Source organism: Aulostomus chinensis, chromosome 15 (genome assembly GCF_037954235.1).
Source record: "Aulostomus chinensis isolate RoL2024-O1b breed Wild chromosome 15, RoL_Achi_v1.0, whole genome shotgun sequence".
NCBI lineage: Eukaryota > Metazoa > Chordata > Actinopteri > Syngnathiformes > Aulostomidae > Aulostomus > Aulostomus chinensis.
The window spans coordinates 2,336,025-2,355,381 of NC_141334.1; the positions used below are offsets into that span (position 1 = coordinate 2,336,025).

Consider the following 19,357-nt stretch of genomic DNA (forward strand, 5'->3'; position numbering starts at 1 on the left):
GTTCCTGATCTGCTCTTATTGATTATATTCCTGTTATTTAAACAAATGCGTATGAAAAAGCTTTGAAAAGAATCCCGGGGATGCTTCAGTTTGCGTGCAGTAAAACAAATTCTCAGATAAAAAGTTTGATTTTAGCTCCCCTTGTTTTCTCTGTTTACGTCAGAGACGCGCACTGACAGGTTGGTGCGTCTCTGCAAAGGAAGCAGGAACTTAATGGCCGCTGCGCTTCCCTGCTGGATCGTGGCTGAAGGTTCGTGGTTCTGGTGACCCGCACGGTCAGCACGTGCAAAAGTCATCGACTCGGTTTGCGGTCGAAAAGCTTAAATTCGTCTCAGATGTGAAACCCGAGCTGCAGGTTCGGTTTCTGCTGACAGGAGGAGGAAGTGCGCAGCCCTCGATTTATTTAATCTGGTTCAGTTCGAGCCCTCCAGCAACAGCGCTCCCTCGCACCTCGGCAAAAAATAGAAACAGGCACACACACACACACACACACACACACTGCGGGCAGCTCCTCCGCCAGGTCCATGAGGCCTCCAGAGAAACGATCCAGAACGCCTGGAGTCAAGAGTCACTACGTTTGATGTTGGTGTGAAAATAAACGGTTTGATGGACGCGCGAGATTCTGTTGTCTTTTTTTCAGAGCACAGCTCAGCGCCCGGGGGGGGGGGGGTAGAAATAATTGAACTCCCAGTAAATTGAATATTTTAGTGAACGGAGATGTTATTTTCTAGCTGTAAATGATCTCGAGTTACTGACCCACCTGAGTGGTGGTCCTTTGTTTCAACACAGTCCTCAGAGGCGCTGACTTCGGCTCTTCGCTCAAAAGTTTCTCCGCCGTGGCAGCAGCAGCCGCGCCCCTGCACCAAACTCCATTCAGAAAAATCAGTATTTTAAAAGGTTGTTCGTTTTGAACTCAGGCGTGACGAAAACTTATTTGAGTGCAGTGCGAATCACAATCATGATGTTACTGCTACATTGTTTTGATTCGCTTGGTGGAGGTGTGTGTGTGTGTGTGGGGGGGGGGGGGGGGGGCTGACCTGACTGCTACTGCAGATGTCAATTCGGCAGGAACGTCTCAATGATTTGACAGCAGTCTGCCTCTGGGCAGTAGGTGGCGCTGTGTCTCCTTACAGCTGGTCAGACCTCAGATACCCGCCTAAAAACTGAAACGGCCTCATTCCGGCTCCACTGCTGGAAGCTCCATTAAACAAAGCTTAACAGTAAAAATATAGAAAGTTCTTGAAACAAAAGTTTTGAATGAAACGTTTTTATTTGGCATCATTTTCTTGCAAAAAATATAAAAACCCAAGCATCAAGGAATCACATATACAGAACTTTATTTACACACATTCAGAAAACAACAACAACAAAAATAAAAGCATAAAATTAAAGTTGCTGAAACTTGTTCTGCAGTCCAGAGGAACAAATGAAAAACGTCCTGTGGTGTTCATCCGAAAACGCGCAGCTTTTGAAACCTTAGAGATAAAATCACACACGGACTCGTCCGTCCTGGACACGTCTACAACCTCACTAACATCACACCAAGAAAAACAATAAAAATTAAAATATCACTACTCGTTCATGTTGCAGGTCACTGGGCGATGCAGCGTCTTCACGCAACCCTACAGTGAGAAATCAACTCGCCGTCGTCACGGAGCGCCGAGGAGCGTCGCTGGTCCAGCATGTGACCACAAGAATGATCTTCGACCTCAACCCTCAAATCACGCCCCCAACTAAAAGATGCTTCTCTGACTGTTGAATGAACCAGAAACATCACAACAAACATAATGAACAGGAAGTGATTCCTGGTGACCCTAATCAACGGAGGCGAGGTGTGACGGCGCTCGATACGTCTGACAACCTCGACTCGTTCTCGGCTGCCCAGCGCCGAGCGGTGAAGCACGATGCAAGATTCTCCTCCTGTGTTTTGAACCTGCTCCAACGTCCCCGCCCCCGTCCCTGAGACAGTCTGTGACTCAGCCACAACAGCCAAGTCAGAACCAAGCATAACACCAGGAATCACGCCGGTCGGTGACACCAGTGCGCCGCTGCCAGTCAGTGCACTGGTGTCACCGACTGGTCACGGCGCCATGTTTGGCTGAGTCGCCAAACGTCTCAGCTGATCTTTGCAGTGAAGTAGCGTTTTACCAGCAGGGGGGACTTGACCAGTGGTGGGCTCAGCGTGTCGGCGTCCTCCTGGGATGTCCTCCCACCATTCACAATTAAGATGGTATGAAATTAGTCAAAGGAACTGAAAAATTACACGCTGTGAAAGAAGATGGCGGCGACCTGCAGCTCTGACAGGACTGGACTTGTGATGTGAACGAGTTTCGATCAGCTGGTCACAAAGAAAAGGCTCTGAGGAATTCTGAACAGTAACGGACGCTCCGGCTGATTCTCACACGGCGAGTCAGAGAACAGAAGCAGCACCGTCTTTACGTGGTCAACACACTGGGACGCCGGACGCCGCCTCCAGGCTCGGCGAGGACACATCGAACAAACAAATACAACAAATTCAGTGTATGATGCAACACAGACACAGCAGAGGACTAACCTTTGACCTCTCCATCTTCAGTAGCTGCCGCTGCTCTGTACAACTCAAGTATTTACAGTTGGTCAGCAGTTTGATTGTTAGGGTTCTCCGCTCAGGAGGAAACGCCTCCGAATGTCACTTATTTGGCATGAAAATGAAGCTTCAGTGTCAGAATTATTGAAACTCTGCCGAGCAACCGTGACGAGCGGCGTCTCATCTCTGACATCACGCCGGGACCCGCGAATCAACACGTCCCGGACAAACAAAGGAGTGCCAAAATATCTTAAATAACAAAATATATATAATATGTACACTTTGATGAAAAGAAGATGGATGATGATGTCATGGTACACACGCAGCTTCTCGACAGCTGGAGGAACAAAGAAACAAACAGAACCAAACACTGTGTGCGTGCGTGTGTGTGTGTGTGTGTGTGTGAGCTTATGGTTTCTGAACTGAATACTGCTGAGAACATAGCATGATGGGAGGGCGGCGTTGTTCTGCAGGTCTCAGATCTGCTCTGACACACCGACTCCTGCTGCATCGCTGCTGATCCGTCGTCGGCGTTTACTGGAGGGACAGAAGACGACGTCAACACTGAGAAACACAACGTGAGATTCTAGCAGCGCTCCCTCTCCAGGAAACCACCAGAGGTCTCGCTGCTATTGTTACCTGGTCATTAAGGACCTTTTTTTCTCCGTTGACGGCCTTCAGGAGGATGGCGTCCTCAGTCTTTGCGTTGGTCTTCATCTCCACCACAATGTCCTCTCTGGTGGCCCTCTCTTTGGTGCTGTTGACAGACGGGAGGGGTTTATTTGACGTGACCAGAGGTGTCCAGACAGCATTCACCGAGAGTGAGGAAGACACAGAAATTTTCTATTTGTAACACAACAGTGCAGCGCCTGTTGTTTGAGGGGCGGGGCTTAGAGATGTCACAAATCCTCCCTGACAGTCTGTGATCTCATCTTTGATCTCTCCTCTACAAACTCAACCCTGCTCTTCCCTTGATCTCAGTTTACAGAGATCTATGACAAGGCTCACTTCTAAGGGAAATCTCTTGTTGTTCTTCGTCCCCTGGAACTGGACAGGAGGATGGAGACGGTCCTGTAGGGAGCTGAGCCCCTCGCTCTAATTAGGAGTTGGGTGGGAAGTGAATAACGTCCACTTATTAACCTACTAAAGCCGAGGGCAGAGAAAGAGACCGGACTCACATCTCCTGCTTCCCGGAGCGTCCACAGGGGATCTTTCCTTTCTTATGCAGGAAGTAGAGAACGCTGCCGAGGATGGCGAGCAGCAGCAGACACAGTACAATCGCCACAATGATCACGCCGCTGCCCTCCACTGCAAACACACACACAAATACACCAATCACACATCAGGTCACGTGATCTCAGTTTAGAGACACGCTTGAAGTGCGGCGTGGTACATGAGGAGACAACTAGCATGAGGAAGGTGGAACTGAGGGAAGTGGAGGATCCACAGCGCTGGAGGATTAAAGTCAGAAGACTGCTGTCTCTGCTGCTTTGGACATGAATTATTAATGTGTGATACTTAATGACTGCAGCGCTGAAAATGAAGTTTTAGCTATTTCTTCTTCCATCTTCTTCTTTCTTGTTTCTGAGGAGCTTATTTATCTTCTGATTCTCATGCAGCAGAAATAATCCTCCACATGTGAAATTATGCTTTTTACATTTAAGTGGCAGGTGAAGGACACACAAATGACTTTCAGGCTGATGCTCGTGAAAACTAATATCTTCTTTCATTTATAGAAGGGCAGCGCCTGTTTGAGGGGCGGGGCCATGGCCACCAAACATCAATTTAATCCAGTCATGATCCAATCAACACACACCAGCCAAGGAAAAACATGTAACTTCAAATGAAAAACCTGGAAAAAAAAGTTAGGTAAGTAGTAAAAAATAAGTAGTCCCACGAATGACGGACATCCTCAGCCCCGTAAACCCGACCCCGAGTACCGTAAAATAGGTCATTTTCTTCATGCTGGAGAAGCAGAGGGAGCCGAATCGTCGCCCCCCAACTATGTTTGGTGAAAGTCAGCCTGAAACGTTTGCTGTTATCTTGCTGACAGACAAAGGCCAATAAGACCGACTTGGTGGAGGGAAAAATGTTCCCCCAACCTTTCCTGTCACAGAGAGAACAGAGTTCCTGGATGTCTGCAAGCGGAAGAGGGGGACAACCTTACCGTGAGAGAAGGCCGACGCTGAGGTGACCATGGGAACTGTGGCAGAGAAGAACAACAGTTAGACGTCTGGCTGCAGGTGTGAGAGACTGGGCTCCGCCTGAGGGATCTAAAGTTGGTCATTATCCATTCTTCCTGGGAGTGTTTGAGAGCAGTGTTGTGTCTCTTAATTCCCACGAGGAGGAACTTACTGGCTTTGATGCTGAACACCTTGACTTCAGTGCCCAAGTCATTGGAGGCGTTGCACAGTGCGCTGATGTCTGAGGTGACTGTGAGCGACACCACGCTGAGAGTCATGTGATCAGTAAGTCTGCTCACCACCTCACGCCAGCCCTGAAGACACACAGACCCACCGTGAATCACCGGAAATAATGTCCTCTTCACCAACCTGTCGATCTTTGAGAAGTTTAAAGTTGCACTTCAAAACTGGAGGTGCATCGCGTCCAACGAACCTCCAAGTTTCTTTTCATCACTTAAATTTATTTGATTCAAGAAGAGCTCGATCGGGGAGACGTGGCTCTGGTGAAGGTGACTGAGCTGGAGATTATCAATAGATGCTTGTCTGTACTTCCATCAGCTGCCTTGAAGAAAACACAAAGCCCTTCTGGTCTGACACCAGTGAGGACTGATGACACCTCGGCCGCCGGCGGATGAACTGGGGCTGAGCTTATGTCCAGCCATCATGAGGTCAAAGGTTACCTGGCTGCCGACAACGCTCCAGGAGATGCTCGGGGCTGGACGGCCCAGGACCTCACAGCTCAGGTTCACCGTCCTGCCCACTGTCACCTCCAGCTGCACCTCCTGCTCCACACCCACCAGCTGAGGACCACCTGCACGCACACACACACACACACACACACACACTTATTTTGTCTGAATGATAAATTCAGGCTGTTCATTATTTGACATGAATAATTTCAAAAACTCTTGCTGTGGGGTATGCATCATGGTGATGATGATGGTGTGTGTGTGTGTGTGTGTGTGTGTGTGTGGGTGGGTGAGTGAGTGTGTGGGAGCACAGACCTTGGACGATGATGTGAACGGAGCCGCTGGTGTGCAGAGTGGGAAGGGAGGGAACGGTCACCTCACATCTGTACTCTCCTGTTGTGTCATAGGTGGCGTTACGCAGGTGAAGCTCATTCCCCTGACCAACCTGCTTCCCATCCTACACACACACACACACACACACACACACACACACACACACACACACACACACACACACACACATTGCAAAAACAATAGTGCCAAACCAGATACACTCCAAGGGGTGAGCTGAAACTGGCTCTCAAAATAAGTTGTCTTTTTTTTTAAATGTAAATTCTTTTTTTATCACGGTTTTCCAGGTCCACACAGTCAATGACAGCATCCAACATGCTTTCCATTTACTCATTTATTAATGTACATTTGTAGCCCTGGCAAAGGATCGCAGACTCAATACCCTAGCATGCAAGGACCCACTAGACACTCCTACCCATGTTTATACATATTCACTTCTCTTTGTTTAAAATACAGTAAAATAAGATAACAAGAACGTCACATACATGCTGGGGTAAACTAATGACACCTAAAGGCCTCTACAGAGAGGATACGGAAGAAAACAGAACACTTAGATCCACATTAGACAAATGATGGTCGTGTTGGTGCGACAAACGTTAACCGTCATTCCCAACTTTTCTAGAAAGTTCCCTGTTGCATTCTTAAAGCAGGTAATCCTTCCCACCCTAAAAACGTCGTAGATAATATCAATCTATTCCTCCGCAGTAGGTTTCCAAAATCAGTTTCTAGTCATTTTGTGTCCTCTTCATGTCAGCTAATCCAGTAGTTTTCCAGCGTACGTACCTTGAACCAGGACGTCAGCGTCTTCAAGGAGGACGAAGCGTTGCACGTCGCGATCAGAGTTTCACCTCTGAGCATGACCTCGCTGTCTCTGGGCACCACCACGGCCGGATCCAAGACTGCCAGCGAGACACGGTCACACTGAGATCCAGCAATGACCCACATCACGCTGCTTCACTAGTTTACACTGAAAGTTGTTTTGTGTGTGTGTGTGTGTGTGTGTGTGTGTGTGTGTTCCTCACAGTGTACAGTGAGCAGCATTTCTCCTTTAACCTCGCTGTCGCTGGCGCTGTCTACAGGGCGGCACTGGTAGATGCCGCCATCTTTCCGAGACACTGCTGGCAAGATCAACACGTCACTGCTTGTCCCCAAGTCCGCATCACGCTCCTGCAACAAACACTCGCCTTAATGACTCCGACTACATCCAGAGTCTGAGGGATTCATTTAATGTGACATGATACAAGGTCACGGCAGCAGAAACAAGCTTCTAGCCATTGGACAACAAATACATGGACATGGAGTTCAATCCATTTTTAGAGGAAAGGTGGACGTAGGAAGATGGCGACGGTTCCACAGCCTCCTCCACTCAGTTTATACAAAGTCTGCACTCCTTTATTCAGCAACGTGACATCCACAGGTGCCCTCAGGTGTGTTGGTCCACAGTCGTCATGCTTTGATCGGGAAACTTTTTTTTTTGGACATTCCTTTGGAACAAAAACTCAATTCTGCTGCAAGCAAAGCCACCAAGGTGAGTGAAACAGCTGAAGTGATGCTTCTGTTCCTGATTGTCCAGCAAGGAAACCTTTGAGTGGAGCTTTTATTGTCTGCCCATACAGTGAATGTGTCTACAATGGGAGCGATCACGACTCAGACTGAACCACTGTCCCAGAACCCGACCCAGGCCTGCATCTGCAGGGTCAAGCCTGCACACACACACACACACACACGTCTACATGGGGCCCACATATCAAACACATTCCCTACATGTCTCCTCCGTGTCACCCATTCTCTCTGTCTCTCTCTAAGGGTGAGGAAAGTCTGTCCATTCTTACTTGTCCTCTGTTGAAAATGAAGGTTGGTGGGGGGTTGCCATCACCCTGGCAACGCAGCTCCACAGTATCCCCCTCTTTGACCAATCCATGAGGAGAGTCTTTCCACAGCTCCACCATGGTGGGGGGGTCTGGACACACACACACACACACACACACACACACACACACACACACACACACACACACACACACACACACACACACACACACACTTATTCAGCAAGTTCCAAAAGACACTCCAGCAGACTGAGTTTGGCTCCGCCTACAGCAGAGTCACAGTCATAGACAACAATGAAGACAGAGAGAATTAACGTGACTGTTAAAATGTTAGTTTTATGTTTAGTTGCGTCTCGTTTTGACGTCTAGTTTTTGTTGGACTCAACACATCATGCGTTTGTCGGACACAAATGTAGACAGCAGCCTGAGTCTTGAGTCTTCTTTATCAGACAATAAAACATTTGAATATTCATTTTTTTATGCTTTTAGGAAACACTGATGCTAGGATCAGACTACGTGGCGGTGAAATTAATTAAACTAAAGCAGCGTCCTACATGCCAGTGGTGTAACTCACAGTGAACGGTGACATTGATGCTGGCGGACTCGGCCGTCCTGATGGCACCTGGGACCAAGAAGCTGACCTCACAGGAGAAGAGAGAGTCCTTGTCCTCCTTCATCACTTTGTACTCCAGCGTGTTCTGGACTGAGTAGAAGCCGCCAGGCTTCCTGACCTCCTCCACCACATTTACCCCTGGAGGATGGACGCCACCATACCAACAGAAGAAGAAGAAGACGACCTCATCACTGTCAGTGCACAGAAAATAATCATCCTCTATTCAAATAGGGCTGAACGATTCATTTTTATACTTTTCTACAATCTAAAAGTTTATGTTTTTAACTTTTTGTTCTTTTTTTCTGCTTGATTTATTAAAGAAAGGGCTGCATTAGAATATTGAGTAGATAACAGTTTGATGGCAACATGTGGTAACGATCCATTATCAAACTATTACACAGACTATTGACCTGAGGCTCAGGAAAACAAACAATACACAAAATCGTAACCACAATTTGTCAGAAAAATCAAAAATGTTGTCCCAAATCTTTCAGCCTGACCTTCAAACTAAATCAATCAATATGATAGTTTCCCGCTAGTTTTGTATTTCTTGCTTATTTTTAATTGTCTGTCATTCTTTTCCAGTCCTTTAGTCATTTATTATCATATTTTGGTAATTTTTGAACCACTTTTTCCAAGCAAAGGCAGGCACGGGGGTGAGAGAGCGAGAGAGAGAGAGCGAGAGAGAGAGAGAGAGAGAGAGAGAGCGGTGACCTTGAGTGCTTTGAAAGGAGCCCTTAATTCAAATGCATTATTGTCATTGTTATTGCTATATTGAGTTGCGTCCATACGCCAAGTTCTTTCCTACTGGAGTGAACCGGCGCTCCGTCTCAGCCCTCTAATGAGTCCCGCCGCCGTTTATGAGGTAGAATTCAAGGTTTTGTTGTTCCTTTCCACAACAGACCCTTGACATGCACACAGACGCCTGCACTTACGCTGTGGCGTTGACGTCAGCGGCACGCCATTCCTGTACCAGGTGATGTTGGGTTTAGGGAAGCCATTCCGAGCCTCACACGAGGCGACCTGGATCAAGATACATTCTTAAATCAGCTGGTGACCATGGCAACAGTAAACAGATGAATACCGAGTGTGTCCATTGTCCCACCTTGGACGGCGCCTCATTGGCCACAGACACTGCCTCAGGGATGCCCCTGATCACAGGAGCCTCTGGGGGAGCTGTCAATTGTAAAGAACAACCACTCTTTATTATGGAGGTCCGGTTCATCTCGTACCGGCGTTCATCGCTCGTAGATGACGTCCATACCAAACACTCCCAGGTGAGTCTTGCCCTCAGCCGTGCCAGCTTCCAGCCCGTTGACGTGGCACAAGTAGTCCCTCTCGTCCGACAGCTGGATGTCCTGGATGGTGAGTCGAGTTCCCTCCTGGTCCACCTGGATGCGACTGGTATAGTTTGTGTTGAGGTCGGCCCCCTCCTCGCCATTATTATAGTAGTAGTAGAGCCGCACTCGTGAGCTTCCTGCCGACTTCTGCAGGAGGGACGCCATTGTCAGTGGGTCAACTCTTGGATTGAGAGCATCACTGGTCCATCAAAACAGTGCTAAATCTATTAGTTTAAGTGAAAATATGCTGCATGAGGTTACATAAATTCAACAGATTCATTATTTTGGTGTTGAATTAAGTGAAGACATTTCAGTGCTTTTGGTACCAGCGACCAAATTTATTATTCATTAAATCTATTTTGCCTTTAAGCCCATTTTCTCATCTCCATGCACCGTCCACCCCCTCTGACTAGCGCGTGCTTGCTCCCGTCACGTGTGGACCTGAAGGCGATGAGCCTCACCAGGAGAACCTCGTGCATCGGAGGCTTGTGCCCAAACAAGCGTCCCGACCAGCTGGAGGAGGCGCCAACACAACGACCAGGAAACAAACCCTCATTCTGGGTCCCACCATCACGGACAGCTGTTTCAGTACAGATAAGCGACCAAGCTGGAGACGACATGGGGAACTGAACCAGCTGCAGATTCTCCTTTTGACTGTATTTGTCTTTTACTGTTTAAAAGTCTATACAAGTGAGATACTTGCAAGCACCTTTGTAAGTTTTAGTGTATCTATTTGGACAACGTCTCACCTCGGCCAAGAACATGATGTTTTTAGGGCTGTTTGTCTGTGAGCAGGATTACGCAACAACTAACAGGCCGGGTTTCATGAGGGTTGGATCGTGTTCTTGAGAGGAATCCATAACATTTTGGGGCAGATTCTTAAACACAGGCGGAGGTCTGTGGTCATACTTCTAATTTGTCATAACTTTTTTCCTGTACAATGCAAAAAAAAAAAAAGAAAAAGAAAAAAAAATGCTTCAAGTAAGAAGCGAATAGCTTGTTGGTCCCTTGCTGTGATTTAAATGAATAAATGCTACTTGAGCAGTTACGTAGCTCCATAAAGACGGTGTCCATTTCCCAGCGGTCTGCCAGTACTCACCACAAACCAGTTGATCATGACGAAGCTCGGCGCGCTGCTGCCTTCAGTGAACTTGTACTGGCAGGAAATCTGAGCCGAGTCACCGAGGTACACCTCCACACTCTTATGCATAGTCAGCTCCACGCCGGCCCACGCTGGAAGACACAGACATGAATCAACCTCACGCTTTCCAGGAGTCACCGTGATCACCAAGATCAGCCACCATTCAGGGCAATCAATTTATTTCAGATCTTTATGTTCCATCCCGGTAGAAACTTTACAAAAAAAAACCAACACAACAAACAACAACTTTATTCTTATAATTAGCGATAATAATTGAGTTCTTAGCTCATTTAGCTTGGCAGATAACCGCCTCCAACCTGGAGCCAGTCTGCCATGATCGCAGCACTAAGAAAAAAGGATTCTCGCCCACATGGCATCATTTCCATCTCCCTTCTGTCTGGCTGACTCTAACCACAAAACCACATCTTGGCCAGTAAACCGGTTCCCTAGGCATCGTCGGGGGAACGCAGGCAAACGGAGGCTAGCCAGTCTGACACCGGACTGTTGAATCACCGAGCCAAGAGCTTCTCAGCCATGTTGGGCTTGGCTGCTGTTCTGGAGCTCACACGGAGAAAAAGGAAAACATGGCGGCATTGAAGAGTTTAATTTCTCTTTTTAATCTGGTTCAGAGTTGTTATGTAAAACAGCAGAGGACCCCCCCCCCCACACACACACACACACAGAGTAAAGGCTTTTGTTTTAATGACTACTTCCTGTCACGCTCCCACGTTTCATGGTTCTAGTAATTTGTTCTGAATTGAGAGACTGTTGCCTTCTTTATTATCAACATCAACCCAATGTGGGCTTTCCAAAAAAAAAAAACCAAACCTAAAGAGTAAAAAAAAACATCCCTATATTTTACCGAAACAATTAAATAAGGGGGAAAAAAACATGAAAATACCAATGATGATACATTGATTTAATTTCAGAGCTTTTCAACACAAGTCACTGGCGTACCTTTAAGTGCTCTCTGACAAACATTAAGGATCAATAAAGGAATTGGCACATATCTAAAATATTCCTCAACTATTCATTTTATTCTTTTACGTATCAAATATCATAGAAGAACACTTAGCAACAACTCGCCCTTGCGTGTGTTTTCAGCATTAAAACTGGCCAAGCATGAAAAGAGCTTTACAGGACAGTCGCTGCTTGCTGGCTTCCCCATCGCCCCCCCGTTCCTCAGCTCCAATCATTTTCACAACTCATTTTTTTTTTCCGCCCCGCCCTCCTCCGTCTGTGCTCAGCCAACCATTCCCTTTAAGAAGACGGGCATGCCATTGTTCCCCCACCTGGGTGGACCACATCCACACAAAACCTAGAATCCATTTCCAAACCAGGGGTTGGCAACAGTTCATCGTGTACTGAAGTTGTTGTTCACTGTAACAGAGACGATGAGAGAGGGAAGAAGCCGATTAAGGAGGCCGGAGAGCAAAATATGTCCCAGAAGTCTCTGTAAAAAATGTTGTGCCTCTTTGGGGCAGCGCCGCTAACTTTTCAACTAATCCGATTAGCGCTGGGGGGTTGCTAAGGATTTGGCCTCCAAAGCCATCCTGGGACCAGTCTTATCTGTTCCTGTTGTGACTTTATGTTGCACGGACTGCAGCACAAACACACATGACCCCTGACAACCAGGGCGCAGCGTGCATCTATTTGTGGTTGTCTGCTGTCTGTGTCTGGGTGATACAGAGCTAATTCATTCAGAAAAACACAGAGAAAGACAGCAGAAATGTGCGGATGTGCTGGGCCTGCAACCTCCACCGCCACGAAGGAGATTTCACAGTTTAACGACAAACACAATTAGATGTTAAAGGTCAGATTAACTTCTCCACTTGAGGCCGGCGATGTAAATTTAGAACAGTACTACAATATCACGGGGTATTATTTGCAGTAATAATGAAGGTGATGATATGAATATCCAACAAAAAATCACAAATCCTGATCATCAATACACACTAAACTGGAGTGCACTGTGGCACAGCTTCATCACAGCGAGCCAAAGCTCCAGGTTGGGAGGAGGAGATCCAGAGGCAAAAAGACTTCTAAAATTAGGACCACATTTCTCTGAAATACCAAGGCCTCCTCGGGGAGTCACGGAGGGCACTGCTGCTTTATTAACAAAGAACAAGCAGGAGTTCCTCAACCTTCTCTATAAAGTAAACCCTTCGAACCATTTATAGAGAAGACAGAGCACGTGAAAGGTGCTACAGGGAGTTCCTCTTTCCGCCGGGGGTCGAGACTCGCACACAATACAGAGGAGACAAACAGCAGACATACATGAGGGGGCGACTTCCAGGAAAGACTCATTAACACACTGACAATACCCTCAGACGGTAACTGAAATGGTCACCAGCGTTTGATTAAGGCTGTCAGCTCAGGCGGCCTCGGCACTGATAAGAGTCCAGATCAGCTTGGATGTGACAAACATGCTTCAGTTGCTTCATCTAATCCTTCCCATGCCTGGTGAGCCATTAAATGAGCCTGGATGCTTCTCACATAATCAACGTTTCCTCCAATAAATGAAGGCTCTCATTAGTCACGATTCCATAAAATGTCTAACGAATTTTAAGAGGAAAAAAAAGAAGAGAGAGGACATGTGTACCACAAACGTTTCCTTGAAGTGCTTTACAGTGAATGGTGTGTCTCAGAGACGTGTTGGTATCAAAGGCTGTAGCAGGCAGCGTGGAGGAAGACAACTCCTAAAGACAAGCCTTCGTTTTGGCCATCTACAGCTGATGACCTGCAAGAAAATCAACAGTGGTCTGGAGGAATGACTTTCACTTGGACATGTAGTTCATCTTTGGTGACAGCTAGTAGTGAGCATACTGCTGCTCCTCTGGAGATGGAGGCAAAGTTTAAAAATAACCAGGAAGACGAAAGAGGCAGAAACAGAGAGCCACAAGAGATGAGACAAAGACAAAGATTTACTCTTTTTTGGGGGGGAAAGTCAAAAACCCCCTCAAGCTAGTGTAAAAGCTTCAATCAGGAAACCAGGAAATCAGCTTCCCCTGATCTCTAAATATCAGCCACAGAAAAACGCTCTAGGCCCACCTCTACTCCTGCGGCTCAGCCTGTCCTAAACTTGGGAGTCCACCTCAACACGGGTCACTGATGTGCGAGGTCCTGGCTCACTCGGCCCTGCTGTATGAAAGGGAGGATAATTGCATAGAGGGCTGCTTTTGAAGAGATTCCGTATCTCTCAATGTGAAAGAATAAAACCTGGACCGTTGTCTGCCACTGGCTGTCACCCAGGGAACGGACTGCTGGGAGATTTGTGCCAGACGCTGCTTCTGAAAGCCCATCAGGAGGACAAGGACCTCTCAACTGCACTGTAAGGCTTTGGCTCTTTGATGTCAGAGTCCCCCAGGTGTTCAGCACCACACCGGGGATCCTCCTCCCTGTCATCCACACTTACATGCTAGCTTTTTACACCCTCCGCCCTCCGAGGGACCCTCATGCTACGTTTATTCAGTCAGTCGTCAACTGCTGGAAAAGTCTGCAGCACCGATCTGCTCCTACTTTTCTCACATCTAGTAGGAAGCTTCAAAAAGCAGATTTTCTCTCCTGAAATTTCTATGTAGAAAAAAACCCCACTGTGATATTGAATCGCTGTGCAGAATAAATGTTCGAACATTTCTCCAGGTACACTGTGACATCACATTTGTCTGTCCATCTCCAGAAAAATGGACTGAAGCTTCCATTTCACTGTATGGACTTTCTTTGTGTGCATCCAGCAACGGCTGCTGAAATACAGCAAATCATTTTTGATGGTTTGTGCCAACAAATGTAAAACATTCACAGTTATTTTTTTTTACTGAAATAAACATCATGTCAAGAAGAGTTCAAACCAAAGGAGGGGATGGTGCAGAAATGCGTAGGAAGAAATGGGATGTTTCAAAGCGGATCAGTTGCTGCTGTGGTCTGCTTCAATGTGAGGCACAGCTACGCTTCCAGGGAGATGCAGATCAGGCTACCCCGTCCTTTCAAAGCAGAAGCACCAAGCCTCACAGCTGAAATACAGCGGGGGATTTTTCCTTTTACCTGCCCCACTGTCTTTGTCTGAGTTTAAATAAGTATCGAGACAGAATTCATATCACACAACTGTGTTTCTTCTAAAATGGATCGGTTACTAGTCAAGTCACACATGAAGCCCGACTTCTGCACTTGCAAGTTCTTTTTCCAACGGTGTTTTTGGAAGAAACTGTCCAAAAGGAGCATTTTTGCATTGATTGTGTCCAGTAGGAGGAACGCATGCTCATGCTGACTTCATTTTAATCCTCAAACATCAGCCTGCACGTCTTGTTAAAACATGTTGCAATGTTGGTGCGGCTTATCGCACCGGCTTTCAGTGAATCTACCAACAAACGGCCCACCAACACTGGCTTTAAAGAATTGGGAGTTATTCCCGCTGGTTAGCAACTTCTTGGGCATTAATTTTTCATCATCACACCCGGTGGGTGAGACTTCATTAAAGGAGCAACATGAATGTTTTATTAATGCTTGTATCTGATGTTCTGCAGTGAGAGCGGCTTGTTCCTCGGCATCAACTACCCACCAGCAGACCCCCTCCAGAGCAGTGGGGCTCTGGCATGCAGGTTGCTCTGCAGCCACAGGATGGCTAATTAAAGGTCAACAGGCTAAACACTGTGTCTACATGAAGGGGTTCCTAGAGCTCTCAACAGAACAGAAACAAATTAGCTTGCAGTCAATTTCTTACTTAAACACTCAGTGGAGCAAATCTCATTGCTTAAGGCTCGATTTCACAGATGAAAACATGGAAATGCAACACGAGCAGCTACTTCATTCTGTTACTTCCAAACACGACTCCATCCAACTCGAAGCACAGCGGAGAAGCATTTGTATCAAAGCCGAATGCTAGTGCCTTAATACTTCTTAAAGTACATAAATGGAAATGTGTGGATCCGTCCACAAGTTTACCGGATCAGTTAACTATTTACTACTATTTACTGTGTTCAGGGGATATTTAGTGGAATGGGCTCTTCGATGGCTCCTGCTCTACCAGGAGACGCGGGTGAAAACGATTGCTGGAGTAGGGAAGAAGAACAGATGCAGCTCCATGACCCAGAAAATGTAATTAGAATTCTGTTTCAATTCAAAGAGAAATATCAAGTGGAGGATGTAAGATGGGAATGCCAAGTTTGCTCGATGTACTCAACACAAGTATGGCGCAGGTCCTGACCCTTCAAGAAGCTGTGGAACCATTTCCTTTGATTTACAGTCAAGAGCGGGTCAAGGTTTCACATTTTGCTGATAGTAAGCAGGACCAGTGATATTAACGCGTGTGAAAGACGAGACATTACGTTAAGATGGGCTCTTATTCAAACACTAAATATATAGGAGACCTTTTTTCCTCATCAAACCTCTGACGACAGCACTCTCACTTGCTGCTGGACTCCAACAAAGGCCCTCTTATCCGAGCCCCTCTGGTCATCATCACAGTGCTGAATAAACCTCAGTGCCAACTAAATCAGCTTTCCCTCAACCATCCAGCAGACGGCCTGCACTGAGGTAATCACTTCCTTTTCAATCTGCACATGAGCCCAAAGCTCCGTGAGTTGGAAGTCAGAAAAAAAAGTCAGCCCAGGTAAAAAGTGCATCGGGCTTTTTAAAAGGTAAATGTGGTCAGAACTTTGGTTTGCAGGAATGAAACGGGACGTATGACTGAAGCGAGGGCCGGCGGTCCGCTCCATTTTCAGATTGTCCAATCCTGGAGTGTGTGCTTGTGTTCAGTTAGTGGCCAAGAACATGTAAATAAAAAAATGATGCAATTAAAAAAAAAAAAGAAGTCACAACAGAAGCGGTCCAAGTCTCTCATTGGTTCAGGTTACCAGGGGCCATCATTAGACGGATGAAACGCTGCTCTTATAAAACTGTTGGTGATGCCGCTACTTTTCAACCTGTGTACAGTCGCTCATTTAGAATCAGTTTGATATGAAGCTAATTATGCTCCCAGTCACATAGCAACATTCATGCTACAGACTCAGCATCCCTCCCAGGCTGCTGAACCGTTTCAAGCTAGCACGCTAATGCTCCTCACCAGTTCTCCTCAATGGCAGCCTTTGCAAAAGGTGTCAGCACGTCAGCACAGATGGTCGAGGGCACAACCTGCTGTTGCAAGACATTTAGCAAAGGAGTTGGTTCCATTTTACTTAGACAACAGGGGACCCCTATTAAATCCTTTAGCTCCCATTGAATATCAACAGGTGATCCAACCGTCATTGGAAAATAAAACAATCGTGAAACGTCCATTCAAACGCCGATTAATGATCTGACCGCCAATATGAACGAGCCAAACTGAAAACAGACATCAAAATGCCATTCAAAGTTGAATCCTTCTGAAAAGCGCACCGCGGCCCTGACTGTGTGCTGGCCTTTCACAAGTTTTTGGTCAGTAGGGAATGCAGCTTTAAATATTCTTTACTCTCTCACCCAGTTCTGCTCTCAGCTCAGGTCCGTGGCCAAGCATTTGGCAGCAGCAGCAATGAAAATTAACTTTGGGTGGGCAGAAAACTAAATTTGGCTGATTTAACATGAATCTATTCTTGGTAGTACCGTAGCAAGCACGGGACCAAAGGGATGAAAGCAAAACTCCAGGCAAGGCCAGGTGGAGGAAAATGGACAAATGGGACAGTAATAATACAAGCAGGCTGAATCTATTCACTATTCTCTAAAGTAACCTCATTTACATCGCCCTAATTAGTGTCACATAGATGAGAAGTTCCAACGTGTGTCGGTCTGTTTGCATTCATATCTGTTTGAACTGTTTGGCATTGTTTTGTGGGTCTGTGCCTGTTTGTGTCTGAGTATTAGCATTCACGCAGCAACAAAGGCCCGCTCGGGCACTCCCTCTCCTTTTATCCCATCTCCCCAACATGAGGCGAGCTGTCGGGCGAACATGCCACACCTAATTCACCAGGATCAAAATGGCAAGCCCCAGCCCCTCTGAAAATACCCCGCTGAGAACCCTAATGCTCTCAAAGAGAATATCAGAGTGATCACAGGTGCACTGCTGCGTTAATGAGGAGGAGAGGCTACTCCCTCCGCCCAGGCCAGTCCTACCAGGCACCCCCCAACGCGCGCGCGCGCACACGCACACACACACACACACTCCACAACATTCAAAAACAGAATGAAACATCGTTTCTGATGACACACCACCGTCACTAAACATGTGAAACCTCAACGCTGACAAGCGTGGCGTCTTGTGCAGCAGCTCTGTGCAAAGGGTTTCCAGGTAGGTCTTCTATATAAACCCACTGCACGGGAAAAAAACAGAACAAAAAACAAAATGGATCCAAATAAAAGTCTACTACTACTCAGAAAATGCAATGGGATATGCTAGACGGGCAACTGAGCGGACACAGGCCTCCATCCACGGTTCACGGGGTGTCCCACGCCGACCTCTCATGATTGAAGTTACATGTCCCTAAACAAATACAGCATTTCTCCAAATTGACACACATCCAGCGTGTCTGTGTGCTGAAGTTACTACCATGTACAGTTTCCCTCGAAGAATCTTCTGCTGACGTCCCGATGTTTGTTCAACTGTTCCACCAAACATTAATAAAAAAGTACCACAGACAGCGTGAAGGCCTTCTCCTTATTATTTAAGTCCAGCCATTTGCAGAGAGTCTCACTGCTGGACTGTCATGTGCTTCAGAGGGCAACATGGTAGAAAGGTGGGAAATAATGTGGGGGGACAACTGAAGCCCAGCATTGGCTTTGAGACGCCATGTTGCTGCTGATGCAGCCATTTGTAAAACGCCGTGCTCTTCTGGAGCTTCTATCAAACAACACGTTCCAGTTTAGCTAGCTAGCTGGTGAATGTATGTCAGCAGACAGACACATGCACACGACGCACGGCATTGAAGTTTGATTGACAAGTGGCTGTCACGGTGTTACTGGTTCAAACTGGTCGGTACCCAATAAATAGAGTTTTGCACTTTTGTTGGCATAAATTGTAAACGAGGATCTGAACTAAACGAGTGCAAATATCAACACTTGCGATGTTTACATGTTTGCCGTTGAACAGGTCACATTCCTGGCTATGACGACAAACAACCCAAAATATACCAACGCATCTGGAATTCATACATTAAACACTGACACTGTCAATATGGAATTGCCAAGTCCTCAAATTTACACATTTTCACAACTGTAAATCTTCGTAACGCCACTATGCGGTTACACCGCTACTAAACGCTGAAGACGCCATCAACAGGACATTAACATGTGCAGTAAAACACTGCTGTTGAGCTTCAGAGGGCCAAATGGTCTTGATAGGACAAATTCTCGGAGCAAATAGGAGGATGAAAAGCCTTGACAGGAGGGTCTGAGTACAACTGCGCTATCGACTAAATCAAAAACCTGAGCACACATAGCAACGCTGCAGCTGCTGGACTGGATAAGGGCAGCAGATTCACCTGAAAAGAAGCAGATTTTTTTTGGATCAGATTAGTCTTCAGGGTGTGTTTTGTCTAGTTAATCAGTAAATTGTTGCTTTAGCTTTGAAGAATTTGCCGATGAGTGCAGCCTGGACATGGAGGAGGAAAAATGTGAGCAGGGGAGGAAAACAAAGTGCATGTGGGCTTTCTGCTGGTTAAGGGAGCTGATAATGATCGCGC

At 46.7% G+C, this 19,357-nt stretch overlaps 1 protein-coding gene across 6 annotated transcripts in view; it reads right to left on the reverse strand.

Moving 5' to 3' along the window:
• Positions 1 to 1,320: 1,320 nt before the first annotated feature.
• The window catches only part of mcama (melanoma cell adhesion molecule a), a 34,436-nt gene continuing 16,399 nt past the window's right edge, over positions 1,321 to 19,357 (reverse strand). For 5 of the 6 annotated variants that reach the window (XM_086179224.1, XM_086179230.1, XM_086179228.1 and 2 more), the window contains 15 exons: positions 10,671 to 10,804; positions 9,496 to 9,718; positions 9,337 to 9,407; positions 9,167 to 9,254; positions 8,193 to 8,369; positions 7,622 to 7,749; positions 6,812 to 6,956; positions 6,573 to 6,688; positions 5,754 to 5,895; positions 5,430 to 5,560; positions 4,922 to 5,063; positions 4,734 to 4,769; positions 3,745 to 3,874; positions 3,206 to 3,323; positions 1,321 to 3,103 (listed from right to left, as the gene is read on the reverse strand). In XM_086179224.1, the coding sequence (XP_086035350.1) occupies positions 3,101 to 3,103; positions 3,206 to 3,323; positions 3,745 to 3,874; positions 4,734 to 4,769; positions 4,922 to 5,063; positions 5,430 to 5,560; positions 5,754 to 5,895; positions 6,573 to 6,688; positions 6,812 to 6,956; positions 7,622 to 7,749; positions 8,193 to 8,369; positions 9,167 to 9,254; positions 9,337 to 9,407; positions 9,496 to 9,718; positions 10,671 to 10,804 (1,784 nt within the window). In that variant the 3' untranslated portion in view covers positions 1,321 to 3,100. The remainder of the gene's footprint in view (positions 3,104 to 3,205; positions 3,324 to 3,744; positions 3,875 to 4,733; positions 4,770 to 4,921; positions 5,064 to 5,429; positions 5,561 to 5,753; positions 5,896 to 6,572; positions 6,689 to 6,811; positions 6,957 to 7,621; positions 7,750 to 8,192; positions 8,370 to 9,166; positions 9,255 to 9,336; positions 9,408 to 9,495; positions 9,719 to 10,670; positions 10,805 to 19,357) is intronic. The other variant, XM_086179226.1, reaches the window with a different exon arrangement.